This window comes from Poecilia formosa, unplaced genomic scaffold (assembly GCF_000485575.1).
Source record: "Poecilia formosa unplaced genomic scaffold, Poecilia_formosa-5.1.2 Scaffold27, whole genome shotgun sequence".
NCBI lineage: Eukaryota > Metazoa > Chordata > Actinopteri > Cyprinodontiformes > Poeciliidae > Poecilia > Poecilia formosa.
In genome coordinates, this window is record NW_006799966.1 from 1,879,926 (window position 1) to 1,903,710 (window position 23,785).

A 23,785-nucleotide genomic window follows, 5' to 3' on the forward strand; every position below is an offset into this window, starting at 1 on the left:
CCCTTTGACTGAGTTTAATAATTTTGCAAAAACCAGAAGTTTTGATGGACATCAGATGACTCTGCATTCCATTTAGAATATGACAAGACTATGTTTAAAATCATTTCCGGAGAGGATGGGCATAAAACTGAATCTAGATCTGCAAAACATAAAGGACACTCGTTCCAAAGGGCGATTTACAAAGGTTTAAAGGCCACTTATAGTCTGAAGAACTAGACTGTTAATTTAATGTCCTTTTCCTGAGAAGAAAAGGAACGTTACCTGAAAACTTTACTAAATAAATGAAAAGAACCAAGCATAGCCAAAAACCTGCTATTCCTCGCACTGTTAATTCACAATCCAGTAATATTATTGCACTACCAATTTTAATGAGGGTGTATTTGTATTATTTAAATTTGCCGTACATATACGGGTTCCTTGTTTCCAAGAAAGTAATTGTTTGCAGAATAGCATCTATGGACACACCAAAAACACTTTCAGCGAAAAATGTTCCTGACCTGCATGTAAAATAAAGAGATCATATTGATCTCGCTGCTGCTTGGTTGAGCAACTTGCCGTCAGAGTCTTTACAGTAACCCCATAGGACCAGACTCGAAATGCTCAGCAGAGGTTAGCCGGGGCTTTTGTTAGCAGACAGCCCCCTACCCGCCCAGCTGCTCTGGGTAGCAGCATCTCCAACTGAAATAATTGCCAGATGTAGGAGGAGGAGCATGTCACTGAGGCATACAATAGATCTATAAAAAATAAAGCTAAAATCAGGCTTCTTTCTTGATTTTGTCAAAACAGCAATCATGTTAAAGTGCCAGTTCCAAATCCTGTATGTCCCTTAAGTTAAAGCATATTTGAAAGTATCACAAGCGTCTACTGTAGAGGTGGATGACTAATTTTGGCAGCAGAAATATGCCAGCAACATTCCTGCACAGCCCTGTCTGCCTGTGTGTGGATGACACAGAAAAAAGATGTGTCTTTCTTTAGAGTTGCTCCTTCCCTGGGGCTATGCTCTTTATAGAAGCAATGAGTGTGCATTGATTTCACAGAGGAGTCTGATTACAGAACATCTGATTCGTTTTGGTAAATATCCGTCTGATTTTCACACTTCTAAAACTTAAAAAAATGTCAGACATAAAAAGAAAAAAAAAATTCCAAATGCAATTTAAGGGAAGATGTATTGTTACACCTGAAATTATGTTTTACGCGTTATTTTTTATTTTATTTTTTTTTTACAGAGACTTCGGTGATAATGATATTGTAAGAGGTTTTAAGGAAGGATAATACATTAGAAACTGTAAAAAAAACCAAAAAAAAACCCCTCAGCATTAGAACAACAAGAAAGCTTTTCATTCAGTGATATTAAATAATTATTTTTGCATAAGTAATAATCCACAGAAACATAGCTTTCAATACAATTTTGAAATGTTTAATTTCTTGTAGGTGATCTAGTCAAAATCTGTGTTGATAATACCAAAGAGTCAAAGATCATCCCATCTGACACAGGGTCTTGTACAGCAAAGTGAATGTGACAAGAACGAGGTTGTGTTTTTCTTTTTTGTTAAGTTGTGTAGCTGCCAAGTTTTATCCGATCAAACGTGGGTTACTTGAGGACTTTAAAGGAGTTTTATGTCACATTGGAGTCATGTTGACATGTTCAGGTTATTTTATTAAAGATTAATATGTGAAAAAAAAACAAAAAAACAACCTTAATTTAAACAAAACAAAATTTTATCTTTTCTTTTTTAGGCAGCTTAGTGGAAATTATTCTTTTGTCATATGCAGCATGAAAGTGTTTGGCCTTTGAGGAAAGCAAAGGAAATCACCTCTTAAAGGAGCAGACGAGATGTGCTGGTCCAAAAATGGAACCATCATGACAGCGCGAAGGCAACGTAACACAATAACATGGTATTATAAAACGGCTTCATGCTGCTGTATAACCTATGACTAAAAATGATTTGCATTTTTTGAACTACAGTCGTAAACATAACTTTCTGTTACATTTGCAACACCCAAAGTCACACCTGAAGTAACTATATGTTTAACAAATACCCAATTTATTATGCTAAGGTATAATTTTCCATTAAAGTGTTTCTTTAATTGGATTTAAATGTACTTATATGTACTTATATATCAGCTTTATTTAGGTTGTTCTTTCAAAGATAAACACACTTTATTTATTGTTGATGGTTATAAAGAAAAGCAACCCTGCTTTGTAATAAAATCAAAAGTTTGCATGTTCTCTCTGTGCATTTGTGGATTCTCTCTAGATCTCCCACAGCTTAAAGATATAACCGTCAGGGTAGATGGTCTCTGAACTGTCCTTAGGTGTGAGTGTGTGCTTGCATGGTTGTTTGTCCTGTGTCTCTGTGTTGCCCTGTGATGGACTGGTGACCTGTCCAGGGTGTACCCAGTCTCTTGCCCAATTTCTGTTGGAGATTCACACCAGCAACCCAAAGACAAGTGGGTAAAGACAATGGTTGGATGATTTAAGTGTAAGTGTAAAGAGGTTTTTTGGTCCCTGAGCAATTTCAGGGAAGTGGTTAGCTGACTAATTTGACTTTAATCTGAGGGTGAAAATAAGAGGATAAATTCAAAGTCAATCAATAGGGGTCACACTTAATTGCAATCAATTGGTCCAGGAACATTCTAGGAACCAGCTTGCATTCCTAATATGGAGGCTTTAACACCTCCATCTCTCTGTCTTGTTTTCATGTCATGTCCCACTATGAGGCTGTATGTTCTGGTGTATGTTATCGGTCGGTCATTCCGCATTTACAGACCTTTACTCGACACAGACAAATGTAACACAGCCTAAAATGAAAGCAACATTTATCTCAATTAAATCAGATGAGGGTGATTAGTGCAGGCTTTGATTCAACCAGGTAAGGCTTCTTTATGGCTTTTAATCTCTGGTTCTGCCTTTCTTTGCCTGAGTTGGTACTTTGGTTCTTTACTATGTGCGTTTCTGGAGCCAGGCATCATCATGGCTCAATGGGGCTGTTCTCGCATTCAAAGTTTAAAACATTCAATCCTTCTGCTAAGAAAAAAGACAGCTTCGTGGTCTAACAAATTTATTAAGGTTTGAACTTGTGACCACTCAAGGACCATTTTAAAACATTGTGAATTTCTAACTGAGCAAAATAAGATTATTCATTTGTAAAAGAAAGTTGGACATAGATTATTCATGCAAAGTGTTAAAACTTTAAGGCATAAAATGAATAATTTTGAATTCTGGACAGCACCTGTGTGGGATACAAGTTACTTACGAGTCTTACAGTGTAGCACTGGCATTTTCAAAGCAGCTGGAGAAAAATTGTGTGTATAGGTGAAAGGTGAAATCTGATGTTTGTGTACACTACATTAATTTTATTGCTGTTATTTTCTTTAGGTGCCAGTCTACCATTTCTAGGCACTATTTCTTTAGTGTACCATTGTCCAATCACAACTGTTTTCGAATTCATCTTAACTTAATGCCATAGTATAGGAAACTTCCCCGAGTTCATACACTTCTTAAACACATTTTAAATTTAATTAGCATGATTTTATTGACAATACATTACTGATGAAGCTGTGACCCAAACATGAAAAGAGGTTAATGTCACTCATGGTCTATTGACTAATAAAACGAGACTTTTAGGTTTTTTGTCTATGTTTTGCATGTATATTGCTTCTTGTTTTGCTTTCTATTATATTAGGTGATAACATTCTTCTTGTAGCTTTGTGCTGCTTTAGGTACATTTTACACCCTGAGTCTGAGTCTTTTGTCTCTCATGTCAAGATTTATATGCGTGTCCTTCCTTTTCTGGACATTTTGTTTGTGACTTCTTGCCTAGCAGCGCCTTTTGTTTTGTTTAAGTAAATAAATTTATTTCTCTCTCTGCCAGCCTACATTTATGTCCTCCTCTACTGCACCTCATGACACTGTTCCAATTCATCCCAACATCCCTGCAGTTTAACAATATTAGTCATACAAGAAGCAGTTAAACAAAAAACATTGAATTCATGCACAGCCATCTTTCCTACACCCTCTTCACCATTTTCAAACAAAGCACAAAAGACATGACTTCTCATTTTGTGATTTTTTTCTTTTAAATAGAGATGAAGAGTCATCTATATCAACCGTTTTCTTTGCAGCGTGACTCACTGGATGTCTTCTACTGTTTTAATAGCAGTAGGTCAGATTTTTCCTTCTTTCTTTACAATATGCTTTGTTGCCATTTAAAAGTCTCCAGAATGAATAAACTTTTTTTTTAATAGCAACCTGCTAATTTAAAATGATCTTTGTTAGTGATTTGAAGAATATTCAAAATATAATTGCAGCATTTGAATTTATATAATGTGTGAAAATCTTTTAACATTTTGCTCAAGCCATTGCATCATAGAAATCTGTTGTCTAAGACATGCCTGAGCCAGAGTTGTTTTTGTTTGCTTTTTTTGTTTTTTTGTTTTTTGTTTTACCTCGCATACTTGAAGTGATGACACTGGCAGTCAGATTATTCTGACACTAGTACTGGAAAAGCAATGCAGAAATTAGTCTTACCTTTTCAGATGAACTTTTTCAAACTCCCAATTCACATTTAGTTTTACTTAGTCCGTTTTTGATTTTATAACAAAGGATGATATTACCACAACTGCTTTACACCACAATAAATTGCAAGAGTAAGTCAAGCTTTTAACATTGACAATGATAATTACCAAAATATATGTGAATAAAAACAAAACTGTTTAAGTACAGCACTGCATAAAACTAAGGGCTAAAGGCTAGCTAAGGGCTGCCAAACTTCACATTAATGAAAGTCTGGGCCATCTGCTTTAAGTATTTCACACCAAATTTGGCAGTGTGTTTAGAGTCAAACATGAATTAGTTCATGTTTAACTAAGTGTCTGAGTGAATGCTAACCTTTTATAAGTTGAAATAAATGGCATTGGCAAGATGTTTCTGTTTTTACAAGATGAAGTTAGCATATGATTTGTAGCTTCTGATCAATATGTTTCACTGTTTTTGTTTTTCACGGGAAACAGCAGTGATCTGTATGGGAAGCCAATTCCTTGTGCTTTTTCATTTTTTTTTTCCATTTTAATTTATTGTTTTTCATTTATCCTTTTATTTTCTTATGTATTTAATTTTGGCTGAAATTGCTCTCCATACTTTCATATATGTCTGCCACTAAAAATGGAAACACTGAATACTTGTTTTAAATTACTAGAAAGGATTATGCATTCAAAAATAACATTTTCATGTTCTCTCTTATCTGTTGTTAGTTTAAATATATTTTACAAAATAATTTGAGTGAATGATACATTCTTAGTGTAAAACATTTTTGCTGCTAGTCTCTGTTCAGAAAGTGGTTAAACATTAAATTACTGGAGCAAACATGTTTTTATTGCTGGTGAAAAACAGAACTGCTGTTGGAACATCTCTGCTTTACATAATGCAGCTCAATCTTTGTTTCATGATGAGAATTTTCACAAGATGTCTTGATTTTTTAAATTTTTTTAATCTTTTTTTTTTTTTTTGAAGTTTCGTATCCAAACATACTCATCTCTGGGAAACCAAATCTGTCTCCTTGCTCAACAGTATCATGGTTAGTCATTACTATGGCATTTATACTTGCATATAATTTTTTTGACAGTTGAATGGAGCTCCTTGAGGCATCTAGAAATTGTATCCAAAGATAAATCAGACTTGTGGAGGTTCACAATTCTCTTCCTGTTATCTTCCCTGGCATGTATTGATTTTCATGCAATTTCAAACTACTTCTGCACAGGTTGACTTTCTTTGCCAGTGGGTTCCTGATCCTGTGATCTCTGCCTTAATCACTTGAAATGCTTAAAAAAAAATCTAAATCAAGTCGGTGATTTGACCGACTAGGCAAAAGAAGAATAGAGGAAAATAAATAATGTTGTGAAAGTTACTATTCAAGCCCACTTTGTTGGCATTGATGCTGATATGCAATAGGCATCAGTAGCAAAAGGTTAATTAACAGTATTTTTCTACAATTTGCAGGCCTTTATAGTTTCTTACGAAAGATACGATTCAAGAAATAAAACATGTGCACCCACTTCGAGATGTGAATGGGGATTAATCATTCTTAGTATAACTAGATGAACTGGATTTAGATTGCTGCCCCATGGCAGTTGAGTGGATATAGCACAGGAGATAGTTTAATAAAATGGGTGAATGTTTGTTAATATCCTCCCTATTAATATTTTAGTTTCTTGATATATTTTTTTTTCTGTCTCTGTGTAGCCTGTGACATAGGTGTGTATCATACAGCAGATTTGCTCCACTTCCTGCTGTCTTAATAAAATGTCAAGCTGCAGTGAGCTGTGTGATTCCGATGCTTTTGCTATTCCCCAGTTTATTCAGTACCTAGCCTATGAAATTCAATTTCATTTGGCTTGAGAATATCACAGCAGTAACTGGCTCAGGTGTGGGCCGGTTACTGGGGCTTTCAGTCCTCAGTTTTGAGTTGATGATCTGTACTGCCACTTTAACCTCATCCAGTTTCAAGCTCCAATTTTACAGACTGTTCAGCAAACTCCAGAGAAGAAGTGTGTAATTTGCTGTGAGACAAGAGTGGTACTTTGTCTTTTGAGGGAAAAATGTCACTACTTATTTCTCTTTTTTTTAATTATTTACTGCCTTAACATGAATAAACTTGCAATAATAATTAGTGATGAAAAATGAACAATAAAAACTGGGCAGACAAATTCAATGCATTATAAAATAGCCCATGCTCTGCTCTACTTAAGTGGATAAGTAAAATCCATCCAACATTAGATTGTTCCTCATTTCTGCAGCAGTTTGTAAATTCATTTCACATTTTGTGAATTATTCTGTAAGGTTTTAGATTCTCTAATTATTGCTCACGTTTTACGCATGAGCAAACAATCAAGTCCAAATCCACTTAACTGAAAATTCCTTTTGCTTTTGTTTGAATACTCAAATGTAGCTTGTTAGTGACAGCATATTTGTTCATGTATAAAAAGTGAGGCAGCTTGGCTTTCTTGGCAGATTCTGCATCAGCTGATGGTCACAAAGCTCTTCCTGCTATGCACTTTTGCACAATTAACATGTTGTTCTTTCTGGATTCTTAACAGCACAGATTAAAAAGAGAAAAACGGCCTCATCATCATTCATATCCACATTTTTATGTGGACATAAAAAAAATGCAAATTACATTTTTTTTATGTCCACGAGTAAATGAGTAAGTTGTCATCATTGATCCTTTATTTGTGAGAAATAGAAAAAAAAAAATAATAATAATAATAATTGCACAAATATTGATTGAAATGGTTAGTGTCGGAGTTAATAATCAGACACAAAAATGTTTTGGAGGATTTTTTTGGTTTCTGACACTATTGCATGATTAAACACTCCACGGGTCAAACTGACCCAAGAACATTATTGGTGTATGTCAGAAATGAATATAACAGAAGGGTTAATGCACAATACACAGATGGTTTGTCAGAAGTGCATTGTTCCTGCACTCATGCTTTGAATTAGTCTTGCCTCAGTGGAATACACGCAAAAGCGAACATCACTACCTGCTTCTTAAACCCAGTGTGTGCACCATCGCTGCTTGTTTCACAAGAACAGCGTGATATTTGCTTTAAGTGCCAGAGAACTTATAGCTCAGATGACATGGAGGTGCAAATCCCTTTTAACTTTGCAGATACCTACTAGCTACAAAATATGTGAGGGTCTGAAAAGAATGTTTTGATAAGTAAAAGGAGATTAAATCCTAGCATTGGCAGAGAACACCTGCTGTGTGACTTGCTGGGTTTTACCTTCGATGTTGCAGATGTTGATTATTATATGCCATGCAGGAATTAGGCTGTTTCTTACATTTACTTCCCCAAATGGCTGCAATGTTCTTTTTCATGACTGCAAAAAAACACAGGAGGATAGAGGATTGGATTATACCAACGTGATACTAAAAATGGAACAAAAATTTGGAAAAATTTGAGTACAACTCTTTTCAAGATGGATTATTTCAGTCACACTGAAATGGAACACTAAACAAAACAGCTGTGTTCCATGTCCCATCTTATTTATGTTGTCTTTTTTGAGGAACTAGTTACTTATACCACTTAATATTATTCACAAACATTTGAAATTTCAAAATTAATTGAGCAGTTGTTGTAAAACTGGAGTTCTAAAGCACAAAATTTAAACTCTGATGCCATCTCTGTAGAAGTATTTTTGAGTAATCAGGAACCAATTAAATGGGATTGTTAGTGCTTTCATTTTTATTTTTTTTAAACAAAATGTAACAATGGTGGCTTAATCAATTTCTTCTAGTGCAAACCAAATGTGGCATCATCATCCATTTCTAGCACACTGCTCTGTGTATTGCTTATATTCTAAGACTATTCCTTATCCATTCAACATTGTGATTTAAAGTCCCAGCACTGAAAAGACTATCTTACCTCACTGTTTAGCTAACACATTTCTAACTGCTGTATTCACACTGTGCAAGAGCAGTTATGTTAGTAGTGTGTTTGTTTAGTGCAAATATAACAGGATTTAGATGCACATATTCAGGTTCTTGCAGAAATGTAATCGTTCCAAAACTTCTGCTTGTCCTATTTGACACGTGGATTGAAAACCACTTTCCTCTCTGAATTATCACCGGGGAGAGCCAGGGGAGGCATGCGCCCACGTGTTATTAGTGCTTCTGGCTGGAAACAGGAGCTCTGTGTGTGTGCAGAACAGGGACGTTTGACATGCCAGTTCCAGGCCCGTCTGTTGAATAAGTGTGTGGCTGAAAAGAGACTACAATTTGGGCACAAATGATTGAAGGATACATGGCACAAATGTATATATTAAAATGTTTTGGAAAAAGAAAAATCCAAATTGTTGTTTAGATGGGTAGAATCAAAAAGTTGCACGACAGTCAGTTTCACATCAGCTTCAGACAATGACAATTTGATGCGGGAAAAGAGTGCAGTAGACTTTATCTGAGAGACTGAAACATTATTTGTCTCGACTACGAATTGATTCCACCTCATGTTGCACTTCATCAGAAACATGTTTTCATACTTATTGTGTATTTAATCTGCCTCTTGGATTGTATCATTCCTTCAAGTTCCCTTGCCTGTCTCCTGTCTTTGACTGACCTTCATAACAGAGACACAAAACGGAGTGTGATCAAGGCAATATAGTTTAAAAATAATTTGTTATTTTTCTTTTAGGCTTCAAGTAGCCATCTCACCAGTGTCCAATGACAAAATGTCACATAATGTAACACTAATTTCAATACAAAGGGTAATCCTCTGTTGCTTTTACTGCTTCAAAAGCTCCTAAAGGTGCTTGTGGTGGATCCTTCCTCCTGTTCCAGCATACCGCTTTGGTGTTAACAAGTCTCTGTAATTCAGGATGAGACTGTCTACACCTGGGTCAGATTTGTCTAAACTGAACTTATCCCACAGTGGGAAACACATGTAGAAAAGAGATTAAAGTATTTATTCATCCCTTTATGTATTTTGCAGCAGTAATTCAGGAATTAATTTGCTCAAAGACATCATAAAATTTGTGATTTGCTTATATAAAAGTGTGATTCCTTTTAGTACTGACGGCATTAATCTTAAAATCACGTATCAAAAAAGCTTCAGTGGGAAAGTAGACCATGTATCTTCAGTGGAAATATTGAAATACTCACTTGAGCTATCTAATGAGAATAAAAAGGGAGAAAATCACCTTTACATGCGCATTGCCGCTGTGTTTCAGAGCAACTCTGTTATTTAGTGTAAAGCAGATAAAAGGCTCACTGAATGTGCTCTGAGGAATTTCAAAATGAAATATTCAGTTCAAAGTTGATTACGAAAAGCACGTTTTAAAAGATATGCAAGCAACTGACGGTAAGAAGCTTTGCATATCCTTGCCATGAATAAAAATTATGCTGCTCAATTGGCATTCAGTGCCAGCATCACACAGATAGTATAACTCAACTTTGAACTGAGCTTTGAAGAAATTACTAAGATGTTTAGTGTACCTGTGAAGCACTTTTATAAACACTCCACATGGAATAAGTATTTCATACCAGTTTGGCTCACTGTAGTGTTAAATGCCATGTTTACTGCTGATTATCTGTCATATTTATATACAAATGTAATGTACTGTGCTGTTTTTTTGGGTAATCTGAACTGAATGAGTAATTTTAAATTGTTTTCCAAACTGTAAATATTACCATTATTGCCATGCATCTGTAGTCAAAAATAAAGGTATTGTTAGTATTACCTGGTCTACATTGTATAGCTTTTTTTGAATGAAAGGGAGATGCGCTGTTTGAAAAAAGTATCCAACTCAACACTTGCAAACCTACTTTAATGCTCTTTAGATATGCACATCTGCATTCATATCAACATTTCATAGTAATACGGACAGACATGCATATGGCAGGATTAGGGGAGATGGGGAGTTTGATGCAGGAATGCAGTACATTCCTCTTTAGATCTTAACCATGTAAACAAATTGGTTCATTGGGGGGGAGGCAGAGTTTTACCTATGGAATATGATGTGCAACCATGTATGTCATTTGCAGTGCTCATAGATTGTGTTATATAATCATAATGTTCTGTTGTCCTGCTTTGTAAACTTAACACATTGCTTTGACTGTTGTCAATTTTAAAGACTATTGGCACAACTGCTCTTTTTGCAGCTCTACTGGGAGAACTGCAAATCACGCACCAGGAGGTCACATGATACAGACGGGAGACTTAAAAGAGTCTGTCTTGCTCTGTTGCCCTATTAAGTGTTATCCTCAATGATAACCTATAGAGAGGGAAAAACATTAGTGATAGGATTGTTAAAGCTATTCAGGATGATATTGCCCCAGCAATAACCCTGATAACCCACAACCTACATTGCAATTTTAAATATGGGTCTTGCATAAAATGTCAGCCCAGTTCCATTTCAGCTAACTGAGCTCACACACTGCTCAATTTGAGAATTCCAAAACACCAATTTTATCCTAAAAAATTTCCCTTGTTTAAAGCCCATTTGTGACGGGTCCATTTGCTGAGGTCTGGAAAATGTAAACCAAATATAGGAGTAATTGCTTGACAGCAAGTCAAGGATCAGTTGAAATCCTACCAAAGGTCTATTTTTAAAAAAAATAGACTGATTAAACATCCACTATTGCTGTTTCATCGTGTTTAAATGAGCAGTTTGCTAGGTTTTTCAGCAACAAATTAAAGTTGCTGATTCGATTTTTAGGATTTAGGCAATATTCTCCAGTTTCAATTTTTTTCAATAAAAAAAAAAAAATCAATATCACTTGGGGATTTCTGATTGAATGAATATTAGATGAAGCCAAAGTAAGGCTTATTATAAGTAAGATTTTCTTTCTTCAATAAATAAAGACGCACTGCAAAAAGGGCAAATTTGAAAGAGCTTCAGCTTTCTCCTTCCAAGATAAAGTAAATGAAGCATGAACTGGAACTTGGGTGATGTATGATAAAGCAGACATGTGGGTGGAGATAGGAAGGGTCCAACCTTATATCGGCAGCATTTTCTTAGCAGTGATGGTGGTTGTGCTTTCAAGCACAGAAAAAGTGCTTATGAGGGAATGCCATATTTTTTGTTTTTAAAATTCCTTCCCTCCAGGTAATTTCCATTCTACATTTAATGTCTCTTTAGATGTAAGCCACCATTTTTGGGAAAAAATAAAAAATAAAAAAATCACAAATTGTTCTTGTATGTAATGCATTTTTATTGACTCCCATTACTCTTGTTTTGCAGGAAGTGCTTACAGAGAATGCCTGGATAATGGTACATGGGCATTGAAGATCAATTACTCCAACTGCGAGCCCATTTTGGAGGAGAAGGTTAGTGTGGTGACATCAAAACAATTCCTCATTTTCTTATAAAAACACAGATTGCTATCACAGATGGATACTCAAAAATATTGTTGCCACTTATTAATGCTCATTGAAATGTGTTATTTTAATGATGCAGATGCCTCCCCGCCATCAGCCCTCAAAAAACAAACACAAATGCTGTCCTGCCTGTTTAAAAGATGGGGGATAAAGAGTGCTGTTCATTTGTGTTGTGCCTTGCTTGACCTGGTTACCTCTAATTTTCTCTCTAGACTCAGTATTTCTGGGTCTTGCTCTATTTCCTTTAATAATTTTAAGCCAAGACATCTGAAGTGTGTCATTGACATTTGCTTTTCAATTCACGTTATCTAGATCTAAGTGTATTATGTATTTCTTGCTGTTATTCATACGGCAAAGAAACGATCTGCAGTTGTAATCCTTAGTAATTGTTAATGATCTAACAAGGTCTGCATTTGAAAAACTTATTTATTTATTTATTTTTTTTTACATCTCGCTATATAATAACTAATGTGTGTGTTTCCTTTTCAGAGAAAATATCCTATGCATTACAAGATAGCTCTGATCATCAACTACCTAGGCCACTGTATTTCTGTGGGAGCTCTAATCGTGGCCTTTATTCTCTTCTTATGCTTAAGGCAAGTATAGAAATAATCTGAAATGGGGCTCCTGTGTGCAACAGCCCAGATAGAAGATAATCAGTGAAACTGATGTTGCATCCTAATGCTGCTTGTCATTAGGTTGCTCATGTCAGATAAACAAATCTCTGCAGCTCGACTCGGTAGCTGACTCTAGTCCCAGACCTGATGCATTTTTTCTAACACATCTGTCCTGAAGGCAGCTGTGAGTGCTAGCTTAAATGCAAGCAGCCTCAGAAGCCTTTTTCTCACTGTTAAAGTTTAATTATTATGTAACTGCAGGAAAATTCTTATCTCTTGCTGAGCCAGTCTACTGTAACGCTTAATTAATGTTGATTATATCATTCTATATAGGTTGTACTACTCTTTCACCTTTTTTCTTGAACACTGTGCTATATATAGCATGAAGGGGTTATGTGTTAAATCTTAAGTAGCTTTCAAGATAGAGTGACCCATATTTTAAGACCTAAAATTTAAGTTTGAATGAATATGCTTTTATCTTTGGAGGCATGACTGAGTGCAATCAAACACAAGGGCTTTGACTACATTTTAACAATAGATTGCATGTCAACACTTTGGGATGTCAAGTTTTAAAGTATAATTGCATGATGATGGTGTGGTGAAAAAATTAAACCTGCTATGCTCTCTGCTGCCTGCCAAATTCATGATTAATTTCTCTAACATGCATTCATTAAGTTCAGCCAGACTATAGCCCTCAGGCCCTCATATTTTCTGTCTCTTCAACTGTTTTAGCAACTGATTTGAGGGGCATAGAAAGACAATGGACTTCCACAGGGTATTTTGTGCAGATTTATACTATAGAAGGGACAGAGTACCGCAACTTTACTTTATATCAACACTCAAAATCAATTCAGCTCATACACAGCTGTGACTAGCACTTGGCAGACTATAAACTCTTCTTAGATACATGCATTTATTTAATTCCCTTGAGCCACAGATAGTGTGTAAAAACCTCTGTGAGAGAACTGCAGCATAAACTCTTGGTAATGCGACTGCAAGCCAAGCATCTGTTACTCTAGTCCCACTCACACCGTAATCCCTTCATCACATACCAGCTCCAGGCATGCCAGGCGTCATGTTGGTACTTTATGCTAAAGCAGGGGGTGGGCAATTATTTCTTCCAAAAAAACACACAAGTAGCAATGATTGTTGGAGAGTGGCTGATTATTGGCTAAATAGATTTTTTTTTCCATATATAAATGTGATAAACACATAGTCACATGACCAGACCTCTTTACGTCCTGCCTGTAATGCTGGAGGTAAATGTCTGACACAAACCTGTACAAGAGGGAGTCAGTAAAATATTTAAATAAACAAATATAAATAAAATATGTTCTTTCAAGTGTCTTAAATTATTGTCAGACTAAACAAAACAATGAAACATGTTTCACTGTTTTGTTTAGTCTGACAATTATTTAAGAAGCAATCCCTGACAGCATTATTCTCCACAAACAGAGCTCCCTAAACCTTAAATTCAGTAAATAAGTTATGACATTATTCCCACCAACGTGTGGCTTACGGCATCTGTTACACGATCCCCTGAGAGAAATGTTGGGATCTACTTCAGTGAGACTGCATCCAACCAGCTCAATATCTTATTTCCCTCAAAACATGTACTCATTGCAATCAGAAACAACTTCAATTCCAGTTTCAAAATTATTTCTGTGTCCACTGACATTGCAATGATGATATGTTGGTTAGGCATTATTAAATGGTGGCTGCTAATGTAGCTGCCCAAACATGAACTGAGTTTAATTTGTCTTGGAAGTCAGACCTTTGTGCTGGAGTTCATGTCATACCAAAGTTGTTAGCGTTTTAGTTTCAAGCCATTTCAGTAATATTAGTGTATTTTTTAAAGCCATTTTTATTTTGCATTAGTTTCAGTTCCCCCATTTTCTAAGAAGCACATAAAATAAATCTTGTTGAATTTGTCATATGTTGCTTTTTAAAAAGCAACAACTTCATGTTACACAAGGAAAAACAATCTGCCCGGGCTCCTGGCTAATTGAGATGAATGCCAAAGTAAAAAACAAAAAACAAAAAAAACAAAAAACAAAAAAAAAAAACAATTAAAATCTCGAAAGGGCCGTACACTGATAAATTTATACAAATTTCAAAGCCCATGCATGTTTTTGTAAGTTAGCTCTTCTGAGAAATAACAGTGAAAATCACCATGCTGCTTTTGTTGTAGGAGCATACGGTGTCTTCGAAACATTATCCACTGGAATTTGATCACCACCTTCATATTGAGGAACGTTATGTGGTTCTTGCTTCAGTTGATTGACCACAATATCCATGACAAAAATGAGGTATAAACATTTTTTTTTTACTAATAGTAATTACAATAGGAGAGAGAAATTACAAATGTTTATTGATGGCAGTAGTCTGTACAACATTAAATGGTTTCATAGTTATAATTTGATTACTTTTGGATAACTCTGTCTCTTTCTCTTTTCAGCCTTGGTGTCGATTAAGTACGACAATATACAACTACTTTGTTGTGACCAACTTCTTCTGGATGTTTGTTGAAGGATGCTATCTTCACACTGCTATTGTTATGACCTATTCCACTGATAAACTGAGAAAGTGGGTTTTTCTTTTCATTGGTTGGTGTAAGTATGCTCCTGGTTTTATGCCATAAAGCTGAGCAAGTTGGCTTTCAAATTATATTAGTGTACAATGTTCATTAAAAAAAAATAAATAAATAAATAAATACAGGTTTAGAATGTCGAGACAATTGTTTAAAGATGAATTTTGGTATCAACATCTCCTCCATCCCACCAAACATCAAAAGCCATTTGTTCATAATACAGGGGACTTATTTTTAGTTATGAATACAGGAAACATCCTTTTTGTCTGAAATGTAAACTTGATTTGTGGACTATTCTATTCTATTCTATTCTATTCTATTCTATTCTATTCTATTCTATTCTATTCTGGCGTGGAACTGCTGTAGTAGGACTTTCCAGAAGTTCTGTTCTTGAGGCTCCTGTGAAGTATTTTATACTGGCTAGAAAAAAAAAAAGAAAACTTTTTTTTTGTTTTTTACCTCAAGTAAAAATAGACTTCTTTAATTGTGGAGCATGTACAGCTTTACATAAGCAATAAGTTCAACCTTGTTCTTCTTTAAAATCAGTTTAACTTTGAGCAATGTCGTCATTAGATGTTCTGGTGTCTGAAGCTAAAAGCAGTTGACATCAAAAGTCTACAGACACTTTTGTACATTTTTGGAAAACAGTCACAATTATCACAGTTGCCAAAATAATAACTAGCCAACAAAAAGAGCTAGGAACATACAGACCGTTGTGTAAGTCAGCCAGTCTGAACTTGGGTTTTCATCATGTAGTAGACATGTCATCAAAGCTTATTTGCAACTACACAAAGTTGATGGATCTAAACATCCACAGCCTGACAGAAATGCATAAATTAATGTAGTTTGAGTTAATGCAGCTGAAGCACACCTCCTGGTTTGACTGCTCAAGTGTAGGCAGCTGACTGTTATTTCTGCCTCAACACTCAAGCGAGTGGAGTTGTTCACACTTCAACTGCCTTAATTCACTCATTCTACCCTACATCTTACATGTCAAAAGGGAAATTTGGGAACCAAGACGGAAATACTCGTTTAGCCGTACTTGGCGGAAGGAGGGTAGATCTTAAGTTTCCAGATAATTTTTGATTTAATCTATTTCTACTTTTGAAACAGTTAATGTTCAACACAGATTAGATTATTAGAGTGCCTTACAGGAGCACTTAAATTCTTGGAATTATTTCACAGTTTGTCACATGCAACTACATATCTTGACAAAATTTTTAACAGTGAAGCAGATGATTTGTGTTTTTCAACATTTATAAAAAACAAAACAAAACAAAACAAAAAAACCACAATTGTGGTAATTAACTGTTCTCAACATACTAATAAACAATATCCAAGTCATCCAAATAAATTCTGGAGCTACCAACTGACTCAATTAGTAACTGAATAGAGATCCACATGTAAACTATAAATCAATCACTCCACAGATCTCACCTTTAAGGGATCACAAGCCATGTAAGGAACAAAGCAAAGAGTGGCAGTATAATGCTATAGGGATGCTTTTCAGGAACAGCACAGCTAATCAGAACTTTTGGGGAAAAAAATGTGTCAATACTTGAAGAAAACCTTTTAGCGTCCTCTGAAGACACTTGAGATTTGAGCAAAGGTTCACCTTCCAGCAGGATACATGTACCCCAAGCGGAAACATCAATAGACATGCAAGAATGTCTCAAAGTCCTGACTCACACAATAGAGAATCTGTGGTAGGAGTCAACAGCTCATCTTCACATGTTCTCCAATCACTCTGACTTAATTTGAGCTCTTTTCAAAGGAGAATGGGGAAACATGTAAAGCTGGTAGAGCCATTTCAATATTTTTTTTCTCCATATCTCATCTATGTACTACTTTTTTTATTCCGTAAAATCCCAATTATTACGACACTTTTTGAATTTGACACTTTTGAATCAAAACATATTGTCTAGTAAACAATAAATAAATCATTCAAACCAAATCCATGATTTATTTGAGTCCATTGTTAAATAAACAACTTTGTTGTAATGAAAAAAAAAAAAAACAAACTTTTTCATTACTTTTTCAAGAGGAAAAAAAATATAAATAACTGTTCAAGTTTAAGCTCAGTTGGAGAAACTTTGATGTGCCTGGCATAGAATAGTTGATGAACATTCAAAGTTTAATTCATGTGACACTTGACAGATTTGTTTAAATGTTTTATTTGTTTACCATTTCAAACGGATAGGAGTCAAACTTAATATTAGAAAGTTTAAAGCATATGACAGAAATCTTTCTTAGATATTTACTATGTCAAAGCATCCTCAGTGTTTTCCTTACACTTTGGATCCATCATCAGTTTGAGAAAATTAGTTTTGGTTCCCATGATGTGGTTTATGTCTGTCGAGTGTCTTTAGCTGTAAAGTGCAGTTTTGGTGAAACCCTTTCAGAGAAGGACAACAGGTAGATGTTTTCATAATGCTGGCTTTTCTTTAATATCACCATTAACTGATTATTCTGACCTAGTTTTTTCACTGCTGCTGTTTGAGATTAATGGAGATCATTACTTCAAAAGTCAGAAGAGGACTTTTAAACTGAACAAGTGCAAACATACTGTTAAAACAAAATATGTAACTTAGATCACCTTTTCTGTCTGTATTCCAGGCATTCCATGTCCAATAATTGTGGCTTGGGCTATCGGAAAATTGTATTATGAAAATGAAAAGTAAGTATTTTTTGTTTGCATTAACATGACAAAAGAAAGGAAAGATTGATGCATTGTTTTCATCTAGATTTGTTTAAGATTGTTTAAATGTACATTTCTTCATTTCTTTTTGTATTTTTTATTTTTTTTTTTTCAACAGATGCTGGTTTGGTAAAGAGCCTGGGAAATATATGGACTACATTTATCAGGGACCAATTATTCTTGTGCTTCTGGTCAGTAGCTGCAAGAATCTTCAACATGTTGAAGATTTACGTTTTGCACTAGAAAAAAAATTCAATACCATCAGCACTTTTTTTTTACACCTTCTTACTGTGAGTTTTGTTTGGGATGACTTACCAGAGTTTTACTTATTTTTTACACTGAAAGTTGCAAATTGTGTGGAGAAACAAACCCAAATCACTCGAGAACACAGCAGAAAATGTTGCAGTAGACTGATGACCTATGTTTGCAACATCAAACTCAGGCATCACTTCATATAATGCAATATCCACCAAAGAAGACAGTAATGAAAGAAGCTTTAACTAGAGTTCAAGTGATGTTTTATTTGATGATATATCAAAATAGGACAGCAACTCTGAAAAAATGTAAGTGATTATTATGGCACGTAGGATCTAACAAACAGGTGATTATTAAAGTGCTCTTTGAAGAGCAATGTCAACCTATATTCACCACAGTGACAAATGATTATTTGCGACAAAGTAATTATATGTGGTCAAACTAAAAGTGTGGAAATATTTCCACAGATACAATTTCTGCTGCAGTTCTGAACAGCTCTGTTATTCTAACATGCATAGACATTCATCTGTTATCCTACAAACGACTGTCACAAGAATATTTTATACTGAGCAGCAATGCTGTGATTTTTGTAAGCCTGCCTTTCTCCTCATATCAGTCAGCGTTTTACTCATGACAGTTTAATTGCACTAAGTAGTTGGTGACATGTTATTTTGAGGACACTGTTTTGCCACTTAAAATTTACAATTTGATCTGAAGTCAGGTTTCTCGTAGGATGTTGTTTGACCCTAAAAAGTCACATTAAGCCAAACCTACTCATGTGGTAGAAGGCTAAAATCCTCAGACAGGATCTGTGCTCAATCGTTTCCTTTCTTCACCGAGCTTATTTGGCTGCCACATGGAGAAAAACATTTTGCCCACAGCTAATTTATGCTAAATATTTAGGAGGAAAGTAGACAGAAGTCGTATCAAAAGTATTAACATAACAAAATAAAGCACTTTGTTACCCAACAAACATTATGCTCACAAACAATGGTCTGACTGTATACTCACTTCATTTGTATGTGTCGTGTTGTTGCATAAACTGTGTTGTAGTCTTCTCACTCAGCTCCAGTTTGTTTATTGCTTGCATATACAGCAATTTTATAAATTCCTCTTAGAAAATGAATTTTGGTCAGAAAACAAACTGCTTTCTGTAGTCATAGAAAGCACAGACATGGTTCAGGACCATACTCTTCAACACACTAAATCATCTTCTTCTGTGTGTGGTAGAGCCCTTATATAGTAGAAGCCATGGCCCAAAAGTTTTTTTTTTTCTTTTTTTTTTTTTTAAACCTGATAAGCACATCATACAATGTCTGCATTGAAAAACAACATTGTGACTTCTGTTTTATGGCTCATCATTTTTTATTTATTTTTATTTTTTTTGCTACTTGTTTAAACACAAATGTGAGATGTTTCAAAAATAGACCCATGAATAAAATTGTGAAACAAAAGCTATTCCTTTATGGCATCCAGATTTCGGATCTATAAAGTGAATCTTACTATTTCCGAATAAAAGAAAAAAAAATACTTTTTGTTGGACAGTTTTATACCACCCCTTACAATCATGTATTATTATTGTAACTACCTTGGATGCTCTGATATATCATGTTCCTCACTGCTTTGCTTTGAGTTGTGCTTTGACTTGGGCTGCTCTGTGCTCTCACAGCTTACAGACAGCTCACTGAGCTGTCTGTTCTCACCAGATAATTGTCCTCTGTGTTCTTCACGCCAGGTCATTACCACTGAGCTCAACTATGTTTTGTTCTCCCTTTTTGCTAGATAAACTTTGTTTTCCTCTTCAACATAGTACGAATTCTCATGACCAAACTGAGAGCTTCAACCACATCAGAAACAATTCAGTACAGGTAAGAAGGTTTTGTGTATGCTTGTGTCGATTGTCACACTTTCTACTTCTTCGGCTTTATGTGAAATAAAAAACAAACAAACAAAAAACTGTTAATTTTGGCTCTGAAATACACTTTGTGGTATACATCATAAACATGCTTATGCTCAGACTGTACACTAAAACACATTATGGATTATTTATTTATAAACTGCAAGTGTTGACACCTGGGATTAAAACTCCAAATCATCAGATCCTAGTTATCTTCTCTACTTGCAAATTAATACATAAACACATCATAAACAGTGATAGCTGCACTGCAAATTTGTCTTCAGGTCTGCTGATGTTTCTGAAAAATCTGATGCCTATTCACATTGATCAGTAAGACAAATACGCAAGAGAAAAATCCTTAGTCAAACTGATTTGCTTTGGATTTATGTTTCATTTTGCCCCTAGCAAGTGTCACCCTGCCCATGTCAAAACCCTTCACTGTGTCCGATAATCAAAGGCCAAGGGATGCAGCCCAAAATTTTCCCCATACGCTTTCTTTGAAAATAAAAAAATATATATATATTGTCATCTTACCATTTAAAAATTGCTGCAAGAAACTCTGTCATCAAATTAATCTGCCATAGTAATTGTTCCCACTTCATCTTCTTGCCTTCTGTGTTTGCAGCTGTGTTTTCATGGTTCAGTCACCTTACTAAGAACCAATGGCAGGCATCAGGTTTGGATTTAATGCTGTGAACACAGTAGAAAGGTTTTGGATTAGATGTGTCTGTCATGCTTAAGTCCCATATCAGAGTGAGGTTGGGGTAATTACAGTGCTTTTTGCAAAAAGGCTCTTTTATTTAGTCCCACCATTAACCACTAGAAAAAAGTGGAAAATCTCTCATGTGCCTGATTGCTAAAACAGCAAAGCTTGTTCTCAACAGCTGCTATCAGCGTACATTTTTTTTTTTTTTGACTTCCCATGGGAACATGTTGAAGAAAACAAAGTGTTCATGGCATCACAGCTCAGACTATTTATATTCAAATTCAAGGTTTTGAGGCTGGCTGTGACAGGAGTTTGTTTTTGTGGGTTTTGAAGAGATAAGCAGATGGTATAGCAATATGTAAAGCATAATCTGCATAGCATGTTTTCTTTTAAATGTCATCTCCTAATTGTTTCCAATCTGAATTTACATTTGTTTCTAGTGTTTATCAGAAATAAACATTAGGATTGATATAAATGTCAATCCCCTGTTACTGACATTCATATCACTACATTTTTATTTTGTTTTGTTTAAAAAAGCTTACTTAAAAGCCCTCCTACAGTGGAGCGTTGTTCATTTGGTGCTGAATGAGAGTTATATAATTGTGATATACCCTAAATTAATTTGCATTTTTAACTGCTGACCTTATTGATTTGTTTTCTACTAATAAGGAAAGAAATGCAGGACCATTTGTTCATTTTGTCTTGGTGCAATCACAACCTTCAATGTATTTTAAATGGATTTCATGTAATGGGTCAACACTAAGTAAGTCATGATTGTGAAGTGTAAGAAAAAGCACAAGTGGTTTTCAGAATTTAAAAATAAAACAAAACATAACTGAGGCAGAACACAGATAAACAACTGATCAAAATTCAACTACTAAAAAAGTCAAACAACCCAGGAGAGAGAAGCAGATGGTACAAGCAACATGAAGAGCCAGAATCAGGAGAGCTGACGCAAGTGAAAACTGACTCCCCTCTTTATTGCCTTTATCTGCTCAGCTCTCCCTCTCAGTGGTTCTGCTCTGCTTACAGCAAAACTCTGTTTTAATTGGTAACATGGTGGCCTTGTGGCCAATCATATGTGAGGATATAGGATCATACCATTAAGTGAAAACGGGGAGGTGGACAGACGTGGGAGTCAAGTGGAGAATTTTTCTGTCGCCTCAGTCAGTAGGCAGTGGTGAGGAGGAAAGCTCATCAAAAAAAAAAAAAACCTCTTAAATATAACCGACACCCATAAACGAAGCAACATCTGGCACCAGTTTAATATAAATAAAATAGAAATTAATGATTATTAAGGTTCTGTTTGGTAAATTTGCCTGCAAAGTAAAACAACACAGGCTTGTTAATTTATTTTTGTGTTTGATGGCAATTAAACGTTTTATTAAAATGTTACACAAAAGTAATAATTGCTGCTTTAACATTTTTAACAGAATAAATACATAAAGTTAGGCAAGTATGAGGCATCTCACAAAAACACTGAGTGCAACAAGATTTATTCAATTAAAAGAGCTGAACTTCTAATCACTGCATCCAATCTGTCTGAGTCTGAGCTATTATGATTAAAGATACTTGGGTACAAGTTTCAGTTTCCAGATTTGCAAAGCTGGTAGAGTTTTACCACAGAAACATTCTGGTGTAATACCAGCAAAAGGTGATATGGACTCGTGGGCAATGAATACAAATGGACTGCATACCTTTCAAATTTGTATTTGAAAAAAAACAAACAAACATTGTTCTCCTTTAACTTTGTTTTGCACTGGTGTCTCACCAAAACACTAATAAAATGCAATAAAGTTTGCCCTCATAACAAAATAAGGAATATTCAAAGAATCACATAGGTAGTTTTGGAAGGAGGTGTTTAAAAGTCACTTATTGAAAAGTTGTTATTGGCTTTCAACAAAAACACAGACTCTGACTATCTTGTGAGTTGGTACTGTGATTTTTTCTTTTCTTTTCTGCACAATGTCATATGATTCCCAGAGTAAGATATTTCTGTAAGTGGAAAAAAAAAAAAAGAAAAAAAAGCTGCTGTTCATGTTAATTCCTTGTCTTTGCAGAAAAGCTGTGAAAGCTACACTCGTCTTGTTACCTCTGCTGGGGATCACCTACATGCTGTTTTTTGTCAATCCGGGGGAGGACGACATCTCTCAAATTGTTTTCATCTATTTTAACTCCTTTTTACAGGCTTTCCAGGTGAGAATCATTTTCTTTCACACAGTACAACAGTGGGCAACCGTTGGTGTTTTTTTCTTTTTTTTTTTGCCAGGGTTGCATCATTTATTTGAGCCGCTTTTGAGTTTTCTGGTGGGAAGATAATTTGAGCTAGCATTCTAGCTGTGCTTACACAGTCTACTTCCCTCCTGCCTTATGTTCTGTACTCTCACATGTCAAGATTAGCCAGCACATGTGGGCTAGTTTTCTACTCTGTAGCTATTCCTTTTATTGGTGTATTTTTATTTTTTTTTAAATCTATGGATAAATGGAAGGAGGGCTGGTGACTCATATTTTTTCCGCAGTATAATGGTAATAACTTTTTTTTTTTTTTACTTGACTTGTGTTTTATAGCATTTGAAAATATATGGTCTTATATTTTACTTACGCTGATAATGTGTCTTATTCTACAGGGATTCTTTGTGTCAGTCTTTTACTGCTTTCTAAATGGAGAGGTAAGTCACTGATGTTCGACATTTAAAATAACATTAATCACTTTGGGTTTTGATTCATAGTCCTAATAAGTCCCATATACATCTCCTCAAATATTTTAATGTCTTTTTTTTTTCTAAATGTGCTAAAACTTAATCTGACAGAAGCAGCTTTAACCAAAATGTATGTTATGAAATAGTCTTCACATACATTGAAATTTTCACTCTGGAATGTTTCTCCTTTGATATGATAGAAAATTGCTTCAAGTGCTGCAATTATCATCTGATTAAAAATAAAGGCAAATTCACAGAATGCCAATAGCTGTCTGACAGTAATCAAAACCAGTTTTAATATAGAAAATTTGAGGATAATTAAAAAAAAAAAAAAAAAAATTCCCTTCTCACCCTCCGCGGGTGGTCTCTTTCATCCTCTGAGCTACCTGAAACTAAAAGTTGATTATATTTATGGCTTGCACATTGAAAAGCTTAGAAATATTAAC

The 23,785-nt window shown here is 35.1% G+C and overlaps 1 protein-coding gene across 1 annotated transcript in view; it reads left to right on the forward strand.

Moving 5' to 3' along the window:
* Nucleotides 1-23,785, forward strand: part of LOC103135741 (corticotropin-releasing factor receptor 2) — a 51,505-nt gene that overhangs the window by 21,972 nt on the left and 5,748 nt on the right. Inside the window, exons 3-11 of the mRNA XM_007548622.2 lie at nucleotides 11,741-11,826; nucleotides 12,367-12,473; nucleotides 14,686-14,803; nucleotides 14,953-15,106; nucleotides 17,701-17,761; nucleotides 17,901-17,973; nucleotides 19,820-19,905; nucleotides 22,701-22,836; nucleotides 23,268-23,309. Of these exons, the coding sequence (XP_007548684.1) occupies nucleotides 11,741-11,826; nucleotides 12,367-12,473; nucleotides 14,686-14,803; nucleotides 14,953-15,106; nucleotides 17,701-17,761; nucleotides 17,901-17,973; nucleotides 19,820-19,905; nucleotides 22,701-22,836; nucleotides 23,268-23,309 (863 nt within the window). The remainder of the gene's footprint in view (nucleotides 1-11,740; nucleotides 11,827-12,366; nucleotides 12,474-14,685; nucleotides 14,804-14,952; nucleotides 15,107-17,700; nucleotides 17,762-17,900; nucleotides 17,974-19,819; nucleotides 19,906-22,700; nucleotides 22,837-23,267; nucleotides 23,310-23,785) is intronic.